This window comes from Strix aluco, chromosome 1, assembly GCF_031877795.1.
Source record: "Strix aluco isolate bStrAlu1 chromosome 1, bStrAlu1.hap1, whole genome shotgun sequence".
Lineage (NCBI taxonomy): Eukaryota > Metazoa > Chordata > Aves > Strigiformes > Strigidae > Strix > Strix aluco.
In genome coordinates this window covers 51,539,792-51,557,390 of record NC_133931.1, presented here as the reverse complement: position 1 = coordinate 51,557,390, position 17,599 = coordinate 51,539,792, and the positions used below count along the sequence as shown (strand labels likewise).

General features: G+C 43.7%; 2 protein-coding genes across 3 annotated transcripts in view; both read right to left on the bottom strand.

Moving 5' to 3' along the window:
- The window catches only part of NPC1 (NPC intracellular cholesterol transporter 1), a 28,934-nt gene extending 18,393 nt beyond the window's left edge, over nt 1–10,541 (bottom strand). Inside the window, exons 1-4 of one of the 2 annotated variants that reach the window (XM_074820720.1) lie at nt 10,275–10,541; nt 3,024–3,146; nt 1,659–1,765; nt 880–1,055 (exon numbers count right to left, since the gene is read on the bottom strand). In XM_074820720.1, coding sequence (XP_074676821.1) covers nt 880–1,055; nt 1,659–1,765; nt 3,024–3,146; nt 10,275–10,358 — 490 coding nt within the window. In that variant the 5' untranslated portion in view covers nt 10,359–10,541. Of the gene's footprint in view, nt 1–879; nt 1,056–1,290; nt 1,353–1,658; nt 1,766–3,023; nt 3,147–10,274 lie in introns of those variants that run through there. The other variant, XM_074820728.1, reaches the window with a different exon arrangement.
- Nucleotides 10,542–17,406: 6,865 nt separating this feature from the next.
- The window catches only part of ANKRD29 (ankyrin repeat domain 29), a 34,044-nt gene continuing 33,851 nt past the window's right edge, over nt 17,407–17,599 (bottom strand). The window contains exon 11 of the transcript XR_012622782.1: nt 17,407–17,529. The gene's annotated coding sequence lies outside the window, so the exon portion shown is untranslated. The remainder of the gene's footprint in view (nt 17,530–17,599) is intronic.

Sequence of the window (17,599 nt, the reverse complement as noted above, 5' to 3'; positions counted from 1 at the left end):
TAACAACATTGATTTAATGATTCTAAGTGAGCATTCCAAGTATTTCCAATAATTACAGACTCACCAAGTTCAAAGAACATGCTTATAGCTTTCAAGAGACAACATATTAAGATACTGAGATAATGCTTCCAGTTGTACTTTCAGTATTCAAGGTTGCAATGCTTTGTTACAGCTATGTTACTACTCTGTAGGCCACCTGAATCTGCATTACACTACAACCTACTTTACTGTTTGAGAGGGAACAGTACTTCATATAAAGTTCCTTTCAGGGAAAGTCATGACAAATATTTAAGGTACTTTTGACCTGTAGGCCATATATGACTTTCAAGTGTCTCATAACTTGACTAAAGGTTACTGCAAGGTATACAGAGACTGAATTCATGCTTCAAGCTTTAACCCAAATTCATTTGTTCTTAGGAACAAAAAAAAAATCTTTGGATTTGACAAATGACTAGAACAGTCGATCACAAACTTCTCAAATAAAATTCTTAGAGACCCACTGTAGTGCACTCTGTACAAACTTTATCATACTTGCCAGACTCAGTATCAGGTAGGCTTTGGACATTCAGTACTTGGCAACAACTTTGTTTTTCTGAAGTTAGAGTAATCGGGGTTATCAGTTATTAACCATTTGTATAGATGTCCAGTCTCGTCTGAGTCTTCAAAAACACTGTTATTAACAGCATCAGCATAATGCATCCTACCCAGGCAGAAGTTAGTGTTCCAGCAGTTTTAAGGGGGACCTACTGGTACCTATTTGATGCCTTAAACTTTAGAAGACAGTCAAAGACATGTTTCCTCCTCCCAATTCTTCCTGAGAAAGTATTGGTCTTGTTACCTTGACAAAAACCTAGGTAAATTAACACACTGTTTACTCACCATTTGCAAAGTGTTCTCCAATAAAGTACTGCAGCTCTGTGATGCTACTTTTGTTCTCTTTCAAAACTGGATCATAATAAGGTATGGTGCTTGTAACATTCAAAAAGGCAGACTGATTTGGACTGCAAGTCAGTTCACAGAAGAGGTTTATCAAGTTGTAAAAACATGATGGACACCTGCGTAGGAAAGTCAATGAACAGCAATCAGATTAAGAGGTAAAGATGCAAGGCATATCTGATTTGACCTACACAGCAAGTGTAAACATTCCACTCAGTGACAGAACAAAACATTTAAATTCTGCAAGGTTTTAGTCAGCAATACAACATTAGTTGGTACTTAAAAAAAAAAAAAAAAAAAATCACTTAATACTCATAAGTAGCATCAACATCATTCACTAGCAAAATTGCCTACCCCAAATAGCAGATACAAGCAGAATTTGACAGAAAATCTAACTGCTGCTAGCAGGAAGGCTTCTGTTAGAACAAAAAAAACAAACAGTATTTTATGTCACCCTCTTCTGAAGGCTTCATTACAAATACAGTAGCTTCAGACAAACTAAGGTAATGTTTATTCTACCAACTCACTCAATCTAGACTGAAAGCAGTTGTTTCACAAAATTAAAGCCTCCTGATATGGATGAGGAAGTCTCTCCAAGAGCTTGCTCCAATAGGCCTTTAAACGAAATTACCACCTTTTCTACAGCGTACTCAAAACAGAAGAGTCTTAACATACTTTATTATGTTATAAAGCTCTAGTTGCTTTGCCATTCATTAGCATACCTGGAGAGAAACTGCAGAGGCAGCTGCAAGTTGTTTTTCAAAGTCTGAAGCTGACGAACATCACAGCAAGTGCTAACATTGCCAAAGAATAAACCTGGACAGAGTTCCTTAAACAAAAACAGTATTGAGATCAGGAGGGAAGGAAGGAAAAGCATGTTTAAGACTTCAGATCTCACTATAGTTATGGGTTCTGCTTCAACATATTTCAGAAGACAGTAACTGTTGCTGTGGGAGATGCATAGAAAAAAATAAGCAGTCTAGCCAACAAGATTCTTTAGAGAATAGGGAGAAGAATCACTTCTTTTATTCAAGGCATCATCACTTCCTTTTAAAAAGCTCCTTCAGATGATCTTTAGTCACCGGGGTCTATATATAGAATGATAATGGCATTTGAGAGTCTATTAGTAAGAGGACAACACATGTTTATCCAAGTTGAAAGTATTCCTGCAGCTTATCCTCTAGTACACCTTCCAGAGAGTCAGATACTGAAGTCTCAGAAGACAAGCCACTAACCACAAAATCATCGATTACCTGGAAGAACTATTTCATGTCAGTTTATAGAAGAGACAAATGCATTTAATACAGGTATAACTGATAGTAACACACAGGAACTGTACATTAAGTCTTCAGAAACAGTACAAAACGGTAGTTACCTCATCTACATATTTCAGTCACTCTTGCCACCAGCCAAACCATTGTTTATAGCTATTTCACACTTTAAAAGTTTTGAACTATCATCTGCCAGAAGGCAAGTCTGGCAATATCATCCTATGTTGTGCATCAAACACACAAACTCTATTTTGACCATGGTTTTGTTCACTTTGATAGCTAAAGCCCAGATAAGGAATCAATGGTCTCACACTAGGCATAGCTAAGGAGACTGAACTTTGTCCAGGTTTGCTCCATTTGAATAAGTGCCAGTTACTGCCCTCCTATTTAAGGAACAGATCAGGAATCATCATCTGATGGAAAAGTTTTGTCCTTTAGAGATTAGAAGGGCATAACTGTGGAATGTATCGTACTTTGGAAGAGTCCTACAATAAACAGTCTGACTAAACAGTGCTCAAACCAGTGAGGAGAACATTCAGGAAAGTGAAACAATCCCATATTTAAGGTTATGTCTGTGAAAGCCTGTAATCACACGTTTTGGAGACTTCTCATATCTCTGAACGGAAACCGAGGTGTATTACTTTCACACTGTTGAGGCTACAAGCTATACCTGAGAAATCAGAGATAATCTGTTCACTTTCTCATCAAGTTAGGATGAGAAAGCTAAAGGTCATAGTACAGATTTTACAGAACCCAATACAGAAGTCTGAAGCGTAGGAGAAATTTTTTAGCAGCAGACCTCCAAAAGAAGCTCACCTGCATTAAGTCATAGCCATCCTCTGGTAGTGCTATTGGTGGTCCATCATAAGCACAGTTGTATCTCTTGTCTCCAGAAGCAACTCCACATTCACCATACCAGACACACGATTGTGGAAGTACCTAATCAACACGAGGTAATTGATTAACTGCAAGGAATAGTTGCCAAATTCCTCGGCTATTGTAGAGTTTATGTGCTTCCTTTCCAAAAGTCATTTACAATCCAGATTGGCTACCTTCCTGCTAATTTAAACATCAGCACGTACTATCTAAACCACCCATTAACAGAAACACATGTTTTTGACAGGGTGCACATCACCACCGATCTCCAGCTCAGGTCCCCACCCTTCCTTGTCCAGCCTAGAAGCAGGAAGTGCACTGTCTGTAGTTAAGACCAAGCATAAGAGTTGCTCAAGAAAAACCTAATACTTGAAAAGCATCTCCAAATAAGGTGATATAGAAAATAATTCGTTCATACAAGACAATGCATATGATTAGTAAGTTAAACTTTCACTTTAGAGCACGAGTCAGTGTACATGGAGAGAAGTGTATTGCTTATATGCAATATTCCAGTTCCTCTTGTCACCTTTTAATCCTTCTTGCAAACTCAGTCACTTACAGTGACAGAATGAGGAAGTAGCAGCATAAAGAGGATTCTTAAACAGACTTTCACAGCTCTGCGCTCACCATAGAATGCCATGTATTGTCACAATCTCAAAGGACGCCCTCCATCACCACTTTCAAGCCTAAGCATGCAACACTTAAATGAGCTTACAGTGATAAGTAAAAAGCTTCACATCTTATTTTAAAGATGTTTTGATTTAAGGGACTATTGAAAAATTCAGAAATCAGTTCTTTATTATATCCATAAAGGAAATCGAAAAAGGACAACGGCACCTTGCAAGCCTTGTTCTTTTGTTCAGTGGTACTGACACCGACACACATGAAATACTAAACCAAAATATTTATTCTGAAAATTAAAACATTTAATGCAATAACAAGTTATTTACAGCAAAAGCTTTAAGACAGCTCCAAGGTCTTCCTATGCACCTGGGCTGCAAGCAGAAAGCAGACTGCACAAACATTTGCTACACTCCTGCCAGCTCTGATCAGAAGTTTGCATGGTACAGTTTGAGAGATAACTGACTTATTTTTATCTCCTGAACAACCTTGACCTAGCATTTGTAGAAACACCATATGCTTACACTGCAAGGACAGATTGCTGTGCTTTTGTGCTTGACCATGAATAATATTGTTTACTGACCAGAGAGGCCCCTGAAAGGCTGTATTCATATCATGCAAGAGCTACCCAGAATTTCAATGCCTCCACTACATCCATTTTTGTGCTTGAACAACACTGACAGTTCTTCAAAAAGTACATCGGTAATTTTTTTTTTTTTTTAATCAGGGACAATAACCATCACCAATTTACCTGACCCTGCTAGAACTGTCTTCCCTTTAACTTAACCTAGGCAACACAGCCCAATTCAAAGTTACTTACAGTGAAGCCAGGTCCAAAAGTCAGTTTAAGTACCATTCATCCAGATCACTATTTCATTTGGCTACCCTAGCATTTCTTCTAGCTAAACCTTGTAACCAGCTGCTCAGCATCACCATATTCTTACATATGAGTTGGAAAGCACCCCTTAAGATTGCACTTGTAAACACGGGATGTTTAACACCAGCATAAGACAAAGAGCTAAGTTCCCATAACTTGGAGACTGTTTACCGAAATTACATTGTAAATTTGTTCATGCATCAAATTAAGATGTCAACACTACTTTGACACAAATTTAGAAGTCACTATCTTCACCTCCACTTCCTCACAGCTGTATACCCCAGTTGTAACAGCCAACAATCTACTAGTGGGGAAAGAAGCTGATTTAGTGTTTGTATGTACCAGTGTTAGAAATTAATTAATCATCTCTTCAAGAAGCAGATTCACTGCTATTCTTGCAAAAGGGCAAAGAATTTTGAGCTGCTTACTACTGCCTGTGAGAACAGAATTAGGTATTTTTCCAATATCAGGCTGGCTTCCATGTCTAGAATGCTTTGTAATCATACTTTCTAGAAAACACTTTCTGTGCTTCATTAAGTCTGTTATTTAACACTTCTTAATTTTTAAACCCCACAAAATTATCAACCTACTCTTCTCAGAAAGACTTAGCTTCTTCCACAGTGAAAAGTGTGGGAAAACTGGTAATGCAGTTATCAGCTACAAAAAAGTTTATCAGAGCACTTCTTACATAGAAAACTTAAAGTAAATTTCAGCTACCAGATCAGGCTGATAGTTCTATTGTTTTAAAATCATTAGCTGTATTTCAAGGTAACACTTACTTGGTTATAGCCACACAAACACAAAATAAAATACAAGCTGTATTATGTCTACAAATTTACCTAAAAGGCTTTTTGCCATGATTTTCAAGACAGAACATAAAGCCCCTTACTTGCACATGACACTTAGAGGTATTCAGCTAAACACACAAGAAAACAAAGCAAGATAAGATGTTTCAGCCCAGTGTTAGTTTACACTTGTAATATGAATAAAGATTTTTGAACTGTATTACTGAAGTTCCACATCAATAAAACCTACAATGGAAAACCCAACACGTCTATCACTCAAACTTTCATCCTGTTCAGAAAAGCTCAACAGATCAGTTACTTTTAACTACTAGAAGAACACTTAGACCTAGAACGGCAAGTTTGAATACTCTATTTCAGCATTAACACCAAGAATGCAATTTCAGAGACAATCTAAGATTATTATTATATTCATGCCATGTCCTAGCAGGATCTCACTAATAGAAGTCTGAATTTATTCCTCAAACCACTAAGCTTTGGTGATCCTTGATTTACAGTAGTTGAACCAAGTCAATAAGCCTAAAAAACACCAAATCATTTGAAGTCAGCAGCCTAAAATCACCAACATAGCTCTCAGACATCAAGAAGTTAATAGCATGCTCATCACTGAGTCAGCCACCAATTATGGGAGAGGACTGGTCTCCAAGGGTTCAGACACTATTCAGGGATACTACAAGTAACTAAGTAACTAGTCCAGTACCACTGATAAGAGATAGCTGGAAGTTCTTCGCCCAAAAACCCTCTAGTAAAAGCTCGATTCAGTTACAGAATAAGGCAAGTACTTTGCTCTTTCCATTCTTTCTGAAGAACATTCCTACACTGGTAGGAAGAGATAGGGATGAGTAAGTGTGGTTGTAAATAACAAAGCTACTGCTTGCAGAGTCAGGCTTTCAAGTCACTTAAGTTTTGAGTGAACAATCATCTTTCTTGAATGAGTGAAAGCCCTCCTAGCTTCAAAATTAACAGAAATGCTGTGTTGAACCCAGCTGCCTTCTAAACAAGGCAAAATACTCCACAAGACTAACACAGGGTTGAGTTTTGGTTGTTTTGTTGTTTGGGTTTTTTTTATAAAAAACATCACATTACTAACTGCTCCATATTTTAAAATGGCACTTTCCCCAAGTACTTCACAAAGCAATAGCAACATAACCTTAGATTAAGGCTGTTCTCTCCTGCCCCCAGCACAGATTAGAAACCATCTGGCAGTACACTAACAGCAGTACATATCCAGAGTTCAGAAAACTGTATTCCTACTTCTGGTAGACTTACTCTGTTTGAAGAGGAATTTCACCTCAGGTCAGAGCTCCAGGAGCCCTACTAAAGAACTCGCACATGAGCAAGTATGGGCATTTCACAAGTAATAACATTCTACAAAGCTTCTGTTACAGCTTTCTGGTTCCCAGGCATTATCATTTTCTGTAATAAAACTAGTGTTCCAACAGATCATAAACACATTTACTTCAGTCCAAGATTCTTCAACTGCATGTTGAAACAAATCAATAATCTTCAATGCTTTCAGCAACATTAGCCATCACCAACAATGAATATGTAGCTGTTAAGCAGACAAAGAACAATGATGAGGTTGTATACAGAAACAGCAACTATTTGTAGTCTTAGAAATGCCAGATGACAAGTAAACATTGTTCGGCTCTCCAAGTTAAGATTACTAATGTATGGAAAAGGCAACAGCATCAGACATAGCTGTTTCCCCTTCCTCCATCTAGGATGGTACATGTGGGATCTTGCAGGGCAAGAAGAAAGATTCCAAGAAACAGCATACTCTTCCCCCCTCCTAATATCTAGTCCACATCACACTTAATAGCTGATATTATCCACTAGGTCGAGAAACCAAGTTCTATGGAAACACAATACCACATTACCCTTAATAAGCAGCAAGACTGGTTTATAGAAACAGGTGACCAAGTCAAGTTTGCAAATCTGCCCCAGAAGTTGCACATTACTATACAGCCCTCTCTAAGAGAGGAAGTGGTCCATGGACTAAAGGAAACTTTACAGGTTTAATTCTCACTCTCACTTCATCTCCTTCTGTAACTTGTTCAGAGACAGCCAATTCAGAGACAAGCTTTGTCTGCCAAGCTCCTCTTGTTCCTTTGCTCACAGGTAAGGGTCTGTTCCCTTTCAGACAGAAAAATCACTAGCTACTCCTGATCAGGCAAAGCAAGCCCCAGCTCTGAAGTTATCTAAGCACACTTCACATGTCACAGGAAAGTCATGGTCAAGCAGGAAGAGAAAGCTGCAATAATAGTAATAGTTCAGTATCTGTGGGAGCAAGCTGGTGTTAGCTGACAATGATTTCTTGGGAAAATACACACTTACTGCATGCATGACCAGAAAGCACAGGGCCCCTAACCAGCAGCTGTCTGCAACTAAGGCCACCTGTACCAAAACACCTCTCATGCCCTGCAGGGGAACAGTAATAATACTGCACAACACTTAGATTGTTTTGTCTACTGCCCAGCAAAGTACTAGTTGGTTCTACCAGTCACTCCCTTCAGTCATCTCTCCCCTTCTAAGAAGGCTTCCTCACTTTCCATCCAGAAGACTATGAACAAGTCACTCCTGATTTTCCAGGAAGTAACTTAAAGTAGTTACTGTCCTGTTCTGAAGCTACACTGCCATCCCTGCCAAGCAAGCTGCTCCACATTGGCATTTCAGAACTTCATGCCCAAGGTCAGGTAACACAGCACTGCAGGCCACCTGACAAGTCTGAGACAGAGCAGCACCTGTCATTAACATCTTCCCACAGGATTTCAGAAATTCAAATATATTCTACAGCTTGAGATCCCAGCTGCTGATAGGAAACCTGTGTCCAACCTTGCTTAGCCACTAATTTGACAGCTTGTGTTTTAGTATAATTATACAAGGATCAACCGAAACAGCTGCCACTAAGTACACAAGATGCCATCCAGTACATTAGGATGTTCATAAGAGAACAAGAACAGTTTCAAGACTTCATCCTCCTGTAAGTCCACATTCAGAAACAGGACTAAAGAGGAGCCAAGATTTTCAATGTAGTTCTTAAATGGTATTAATGGGCAGTTAACTATCAACTAGTAACAGGTTAGCTGGCACAAGTCCTGTACCATACACTGTTCAAAGTGAAAGATACATCCTATAGAGGCTGAACACTTCCAGTTCACTGTGAAAGTGTACATAAGGGAAGGATTGCAAACTGAAACAACACTCTAGTCCACTGACTTCTTTAAAAAGAAGAAACATGACATATGGCACTCTGGTTTATACACACCACAACCAAAAGCACACTACCGGTATACATGAGGGAGAGAACAGGTTCACTTTCACAATGCTTCTCTTCTGCAAGCACCTAACACTATATAGGCTCAGTTTAACTGAAGGACCAGCTTCTATTTGAAAGGTATCAAGGTCCACTTTGTGGAGTGTTAGGCTGTAAATAAGAGTTAATGGCAAAAATAATCAAAATTTTGCCTTCTTACATTACAAAACAGAAACCTGCATGGTTAAAGTCATTTTGCAGTGTTTACTCCTTATGGACCACAAAAGCCACATCCTCTACAAAGATCCCCTAAATCTTAGGGGAACTTGTTTCAAGCTCTTCTAGCTCAGTATCCTTCTGTCACCTGAAGGAGAACATCTTGTAATTTCCTTACCAGCCTAGGACACACCTCATTGCTACAAGATGGTATCTCCCTCCAAAAGCATTACATAAAGGAGTGTTGGTAAGGTGTGAAGTCCTCACCTACCCACCTGAAGATCATGAGTCACTACTAAACAATCAGCTTCTCCAGTGGTAATAGAAGAGCAAATTAGCAGTTTTCTGTTCAAGCTCTTTAAGTGTTGTTTGAAGAGGATATGAGAATCGCAGAGCCTCAGCACAGACACCAGATGACAAGCTTGTGAGTTTAAAAAGGGTTAAGCATAAAACTTGACCTAGAAAGTATGTTTTCAAGTTGGTTAGAGAGGAAAAAAACCCCAACACTAAGGTTTACAAGGCACTCCTTGTTTCTCCAGAGGAATGTGAACTATCTCACTCCTATCTTGGAGTACAGCATAAACAAAATGTGACTGAGAAGAGTGAAGGTTTTACAGTATTTCTTTCCTAAAGTATCAAGAAGTCGAACTTATTCTAGTCCTCAATTTTAGAGAAGAACGTAGTCTTCCTATTGGCACATCAGTAAATAGCAGATCTTACTACACACAGACTATTACTCCCGGGAAGCTGTCCGCCTAGCATAAGAAGCGCTCCAAGCAAACCGAACCAGACACTGAGGACACACGCCAGCCTCTGCACAAACATGTGACTGCATGGCTACTCACATGCACCGGGCATTGCATAACCAGGGCACACAGCAGGAACAGCTGCCGCTGGATGCAATAGCAGGCGACCAGGACAGGGCAGCAGTTTGAAGTTTGCTAAGCCCGAGCGCGCCCGCTTTCGTGCCGCAGGTGCTCCCGGGCGGGCCTGCTGTGTCACCGGGCTGTCCCGCACCCCCGCCTCACTCCGGCCCGCCCGGCACCGAGTCGAGGAGGGAGGGAGAGGGGAGGGAGAGCCCCACCGGGGACAAGGAGGGGACCCCCCGGTACCACGCTTCGGCCTCGCACCGCCCCCAGCCCAGCGGCCTAACCCACAGCTGGCGGCCGACGGGGCAGCCGCCTCCCCCGGACAGTTTCCCGCCCGGGAGACCGCCGGCTTCAGGCAGCGCGGGGACCCACCGCGGCTCCCGCCGGGCATGAAGCAACACCCAGGGGGACCCCGCTCCCCCTCAGAGGGAGCCCCGCTTCCCACGGCGAGCACCCGCCGCCTCCTCTCCTCCCGACGGCGCCGGGAGGTCCGGTCACCCCCACCGCGGGCACGGCCGCCCCGCGGCGCCGACCCCGCCAGGGACTCACCTGCACGGGCGACAGAAGCAGAAGGAGGAAGAGAACGAGCAGGCCGAGGCCGCCCCGCCCGGGGCTGCCGTGCGGGCTCCCCATGGCGGCGCGGGCAGGGGCGCGGGGGGCCAGCAGGGCTCTCGGCCGCAGCACCGGGAGGCGGCGAAGGGGAGGCGGGACGAGCAGGAGAAGGAGGCGGGAGAGAGGGAGGGAGGAGGCGGGCGGACGCGCCCGCGCAGGTCCGGAAAGGCCGCTCTCGCCAGGCCGGGCGGTGCTGCCGGTCCCTTCGAGGAGTGGCGGGAGCGGGGTGAGGGGGCCGCGCCCGCCCGCCGCCACCACCAACGGCTGCCGCCGCCCCGCCCCCGGGCACCGCCTCCCCCCGGCGGCGGGGCGGGGCCGCGCCTCACGCCACGGGCGGGACGCGCCGCGCCTCAGGCGGCGGCGGGAGGGGAGGGGAGGGGAGCGGAGCGGAGCGGAGCGGGCGGCGCGGGCGGAGCAGGGCGTGTGGCGGGTGGCGGGTGGCGGGTGGCGGGCGGCGGGCGGCTCGGCCCGGTATCAGAGCGAAGCTGTGCCGCTCCGTAACGGAAAACCCCGTCAGCGGCTTCGTGTGGGCGCGAGGATGTTAGTCACGTAGTTTATAAATATCAAAGTCGCCTTAAAAATCCTGGCTTGGACAAAAGCGTCTTCGTTTTGCTTCCTAATTCATCCTTTCCGAGCGTTAGTCTCACAGTCCCGTGTGCTGTTACCGTGCAGCTGCAATAAATACACCTCCCAAGCGAGGCAGAGGCTGCCCAGCAGAAAAACGCTTTCCCGGGGCATTTGCCGCCGGTGCCGTGGGCTGGCGGGCTGGGGTGCTGCGCCCGGCCGGCCGGCGGCGGGGGGCTGGGCCATGGTGCAAGCGGCAGTTCTGGAAGCGCGGGCTGCACTCTGCCCCTCTGTTTGGGATCAGTTTGGGATTTGGCTGGCAGGAGGCACACTGGGACCGGGGTGCGACGCATTCTCAGGCAGCCCCTCTGGGATTTCCCCACCACTTTAATGCCCTTGCGCTGCTGGAATAAAATACGTAATTTGGGTGATATTGCCATGTGGTGACAAACGCGCAGACTAGTGTGGTGTCGTAGCTTCACGGGCTGACGTGTTGGCCGGGGAGCTCCGGAGGGTCACATAGTCCCAACTTTCTGCTGAAAGCAGTATCCAGTTAGATCATGTGGCTCAGAGAATTGTCTGGACGACCAGTTTTGAATAGCTTCAGAGGTGGAGATTTCACTGCCTTTTTGAACAAACTGTTTCACTCTGACCACACAGTAATTTTTTTTTTTTCCCTGTATCTAAAGAGATTTTCCCGTGTTCCAGTCTGAGTCCCTTGCCTCTTGCGCCTGCCTGAGAAGAGTGCGGCTCCCCCTTCTCTGCCTCCTCCCATGTGGCAGCTGCGGAGAGCAGTGAGATGTCCCCAGAGCCAGCTCTCTGCTTAGGGCTGAGCAAACACAGCTTGTGTGCTCCAGCAGCCCCAGCCGTCGTGGTGGCTGTAAACTGGACTTGCTCCAGTATGTCAGTGGCTTTTTTTTTTTTTTTTTTATTCTGGGGAGCCCAAACCCGGACACAGTAGTCCAGATGTGGTCTTACAAGTCCCAAAGAGAGAGGAATAACCCCAACCCGTGACCTACTGGCTACCCTCTTGCTGACACAGCCCGCTGACTCATGTTCAGCCCCACCATCCCGTTCTTTTCTGCCAAACTGCTTTCCATCTAGTCGCTGCTCAGTTTGTACTTTTCCATGGGATTATTCCATCCCAGGTGCAGGATTTGGCATTTGGCAAGTGCTAAACAAAGCTAGAGTAGCTAAAGTAATATTGTGTTTTAATTTTGATGTCATAAATAAAAAAATTACTCAGCACTATGCAGTGTGATCTCAAAAGCAGTGCCTCATTTTCTAGGCACTCCACATAAGCAGAGGACACAGTGGGCATAGCTGGCATAGCTACAACTTTAAAAAAATGCAAGAACCTTGTTTCAGTGCTTGTGAAAAAGGTGAAGGATAGCAAAACTGACAACAGAAACGGCATTTCCTTTCTGAATGAATTACATAAGAAGTGATTTAAGAATCATAGATGAGAGAGAACCGATTAATAACATTGCAAAACAAGCAAAAGGGAATCTATTGCAGTGACAACTTCCACCATAAACTAAGTCCGTAACATCACACTTGTCTACCACCTACAGTATAAACAGAGAGAAGAGGTACTATTTTAACATTTATCTAAATTTCTGATGCCTAAATCCACACTCTTATTCCAGTGCAATCCCTCAGAGAGTGCTGCTTTTTTGCACTCACCAGCTGAAGTGCTGTAGGTGTGAAGACTGCTTACCAAACACTGATCAGACTAAGCGTATCTTTGGTCGTAGAAACTTCTGAAATCTTGTGTAATGGCAAATGCAGAAACTCAAACATGTATCTGTTTTTATGTTGCCTCTGTACACTGGCAGCCAGCAGACCGGAGCAGGTATTCCTTCAGTCCTGCTGCAGCCTTTGGTCTTTGTTGTGGCTGTGTGCCATATTCCGGGGGTGAGGATGCAGAGCTATCTCTAGCAGCTCCCAGGCATTTAAGTATAGTTGCATGAGTGTTATTGATGATAAAGTTGGCACCATTGACTGTGTCATCTTAAAGTTATCTTCTTCCTTCCAGGCAGGTGTTTGTGTGTGGTGGGTTTTTGATAGCGGGGGAGGGGGCTACAGATGTGGCTCCTGTGAGAAGCTTCTTGAAGCTCCCCCAGCTCCAAGTTGGACCCTCCTCTGGCCAAGGCCGAGTCAATTAGCGACGGTTGCTGCATATCTGTGATAACATATTAAGAAGGGAAACCTGAGAGAAGAGGGAGTTGTGAGTGAAATACCTCTGCAAACACCAAGGTCAGTGGAAGAAAAGGAGGAGGAGGGGTAGGTGTGCTGGAGCAGAGACCCCCCTGCAGCCCATGGTGAGAGGGCAGGCTGTGCCCCTGCAGCCCATGGAGGTCCACAGTGGAGCAGATGCTGACCTGCAGCCCATGGAGGACCCCATGACAGAGCAGGTGGCTGCACCCAAAGAAGGCTGGGACTCTGAGGGAAGCCCGCGCTGGAGCAGTCTGTTGCTGGGAGGACTGCAGCCCGTGGGAAGCATCCATGCTGGAGCAGTTCATGAAGAGCTGCAGCCTGTGGGAAGAACTCATGCCAGGGAGAGTTCGTGGAGGACTGTCTCCCATGAGAGGGACCTCATGCTGTAGCAGGGGAAGAGTGTGAGGAGTCCTCCACCTGAGGAGAAAGGAGCAGCAGAGTCAATGGGTGACAAGCCAACCACAACCCCCATCCCCTGGTCTCTGTGCTGCTCAGGGGAGGAAGTAGAGAAATTGGGAGCAAATCTGAGCCTGGGAAGAAGGGAGGGATGGGGGAAGGTGTTTTTAAGATGTAGTTGTATTTCTTACTGTCCTACTCTGTTTGACTGGTAAATTAGTGGTGATGGTGGTGTTCAAATTAAATTGGTGTTCTTTTTCTTCCCCAATCGAGTCTGTCTTTTGCCCATGACTGTAACTGCTGAGTCATCCCTCTCTGTCTTTCTCTTGATCCCCAAGCCTTCCATGGTATTTTCTCTTCCCCATCTCTGAGGGCATAGGAGTGAGCAAGTGCCTGCTTGGTGTTCAGTTGCCCTCTGGGCTCAAACCACAGCAGTAGGGAAGAAGTAACCCTGAATAGTTAACCTAGATCAATGCTGCCAACAGCTCATTGCCTTGTCTGTGGTACACATGGCCCAAAAGAGACTGTCCCCACTCCCAGCTAGTCTTGTTGAAGGACATTTTCCAAGTTATGTCTTAAAAGGTTTCCTTTTAAACCTGGGATTATGCACAGCTGTTAGGGACTGCCCTCTTGGAAAACTAATGTGGAATACTTATTCCAGTTCTCAGCAGCATACACAAAACTAAATTTTGCTTCCTGGAAGAGGCCAAAATTCAGAGTGTAAGGTGTCACTTGGTGCCTCCATCACACCAAACAAGTCCTTTATTTGTCCGTTAGGATGAAATAAGCTCTCTCCCTCACTGAATACCCTGAATGGTATAAAGGTGCCTGCTGGGAAGCTTGTGTAAAATAGGTGCCGCCTTTGTTCTGTTCTACATCTTTGATGGAAAGCCCTGAGTGTTGCCTTCAGAGGTGTAGTCTCACTCTGTTTCCATTGCTTTGCTCAATGCAGAAATTAAATTTGTGTTGCTGCTTCCACTAGAAACTCAAGCACCTAGTGGTAATGACCTTGCAAATTCTAGATGGCAATCTGTCTGAAGAATTACTTGTGCATACAAATGGAAACACAGTATGTGATCGCTTTGCAGCAAAATCAATTAAAATGTCCATCATTGTTTATTCTCCATAATTTACTATGAGTCTTTATTATTTCTATTGCAGTAGCACCTAGAGGCACTTGCAAGAAGTGGGAACTACATTAAGCAACACCCTGCACAAGCCCATGGGAAAGCGGGATATTCTCCTTGGATGTCTTGCAATCTGTGTGAAGACAAGCTGCAACAGGTGAGTGAGAAGTTTCACCCAGTTCCTCACACCTCAATTTTTTTGTAGAGCCAGTCCAAACCACTATAGCTTGTTCCAAGAATGTTTTTCCAGCTAAACCAGAATAATACTTTACTAAATGAATCTGGTGTTCCCTATTTGGTGTTGCAAGCAGACCATGTTATTTTCATCAGCTCTCATTTGTTAGCCTTTCTCACCTGTGGAGGCCTGCTCACCTTTTAATTACACCTGCCTCAATGTGCCTATTACTTTGGTCAGATGGTCTTGGCTTCAGACTTCCCATGTGGGATCAGAGCAGACTGAGGGGGCTGACAGCAATCATCTGCCTGATGCTGCCAGTACTCACTTAAATATACATGTAGTATGTCAGGTGATGCTGAATCAAGTCTTTTTATCTTTTCATCTTTGTATCTGCCCTAGTGTATTTTGATGGCTGCTCTGCCAACCTGTGCCAGTGTGTTCCTTAGCTAACCTTAGAAGGTCCTATAGTCACTCTTTAAGATCACACCCTTTCTGCATTTATCATTGAAGTCATTGAAACTTGTTCATTTTTATTACAAGTAGACAAAGTTATTTATTGCCTAGTAGCAAAAGCTTGGGACTTGAACTCAATCGATTCAAAGTTTGTTCCAGTTTTGCTACAGACTTACTGAATAACCTGGGAAGGTCCCAACCCGGTGCAATTTCCTCTTCTATAAAGTGGTGCCAATTGCATGGCAACATGTGGCTTAAGAGCTCCAAAACCAGGTGTCAAACAGTGAGCTGTTGAAGGAAAACACTGTAGAAAAGCAGCTTATTATTGCAGCAGAGTCTGGAGACACACAGCACTTGTTGCTGTGAGCAAATAGGTGCAGGGTGTACTTGTGCCACATGCTGTGCGTAAGCACTGCTATGCTAACAATTCGAGGTTTGACCTATTAACAGCTGTGTATGGCTCCTGATTTGCATTAATATCCATTTACTGAGTCTCTGTGAGCACCATACTGCCACTTGCTGAGTAACTCAGGATTTGCTGTTGAAGTAGAGAATATGGGCAGAACTGTCACAGGGGAGTCCCTGAGGGCACTATCAAAATCTGACTTGGCAGGAGGAACAGGAGACAGGTTTATGAGCCACAATTCACCTGAGGAACAGCCTGTTTATGGCTGGACTTGAAGACATTTTGTCAGTTTTAATAGCAGTTTGTCCCAGTGAGTAGGATCCAATGCAGTGGCATGGCCAAGGGAGCGCCTGCAGAGACTGCTCTTGGAGTCTTCAGAAAGTGGAATAGTTCTTCCTCCTCTTTATGCCATGTAGTCTGGACAAGCAGACCACGAGGTTCTGGTATCACTTTTCCAAGGGGATTATAGGAGCCTGTGCCTATATGCTGGATAGAAAGTATGTATGCATACATGTATATACCACACAAGAATACATCTGTGCAGTACATATAAAATCGCAGTCTGTTTCAGGTCTGTGTTGTAGGTTAGTGTCATGCTCCATCTGTGCATCCATAGCAAAAAGCTGCATCCCTTGTTCCTTCCTGACTTAGCTGTATTCCCCACCGGCACATCCCAGATGGCTCTGCTGATCCCTGCTCCCTGGCAAGGACCAGTACTACACAGCCCTTGTACCAGCTCTGAATGAACTGACTCAACATTAAAAGAAGAACATTAAAGCATTAGTCCAGTTAAAATGCCTGGTCAACATTGTGAGAGCGAAACAGATTATTTAGAGACAACTTAGTGTTGTCAGAGACAACTATGTGTCTCAGACTTCATTTTGCTGTGTAGTTACGGCCACAGTTGCTAGGTATATGGTTTTGTTATTGATCTCATGAGAGTTAGCATCTCTTGAAATCACTGAGGAGATAAAGCAAAAAATGTATTGATTCATATATTTTAAGATATTTTAAGGAGACTATTATGACCACATAATGTTAATTTCTGCATATCATATAATTTTATCCAGTAATTCCTGCATCAAACACAAAATGTTTCAGGTGAAACCCATATTTCAGAATAAAAAGTAATTTTCTGATTTTTTTAAATGATGAAGGAATCATCTCAGCAATTCGTGTAAATAGATAATTACCTCACTCTTGAAAATCCACAGCTTGAAGTTTGAACTTGTGTATTTTCAACCTCTTGACACTGTTTTATTATGCTTTCATGTGCAAAATTAAGATTTCCACTACCAGAAATCATACTTTGTAGTGATTTATGCCATGAACAAGTCACAGCACTTTCTCTTTATATTCTCTGAATAGATGGGGATGCTTTACTGAGTTGTGGCTGTAGGAATTTTTGATGATGATTCAAAATGTAGCTTATCACAATAGAAAATTGTAGGAATAAGGCAAAAAGCCTGGGATGTCAAATACAAGGTCAGAAAGATGGTTTTCAGTGTGGAGTCTTTTCCCATTTTATAATGCGCATAATCCACTGCATACCATAATAAGCATAATAACAGGGTGTTGACTTTTTTTAACTGAAGTATGTCAGATCAGTGTAAGGGCCTGTTTTACATTTAGGAACAGAACCATCAAGACAGGTTTGAATAACTGAATAATCTTATTCCTTTGGTTCCTAAGTTGCTTTTTATCATCTTCCCTTCAGATCTGACCTAATGGATGTTAATGTCAAGGGGAGTCTGTCAGTGACATCTGGATCTTTGAAACAAACCTTGTTATGTCATGCTGAATTAAGTTTTCCTGTTTCTCAAGCCCGGGCATCTCATCTGTAAAGACCTAGAAAATAATAAAAGTCTAATCAATCAAGTGGAATAAACCAAAAGTGGTCTTCAGGTATACAGGAAAT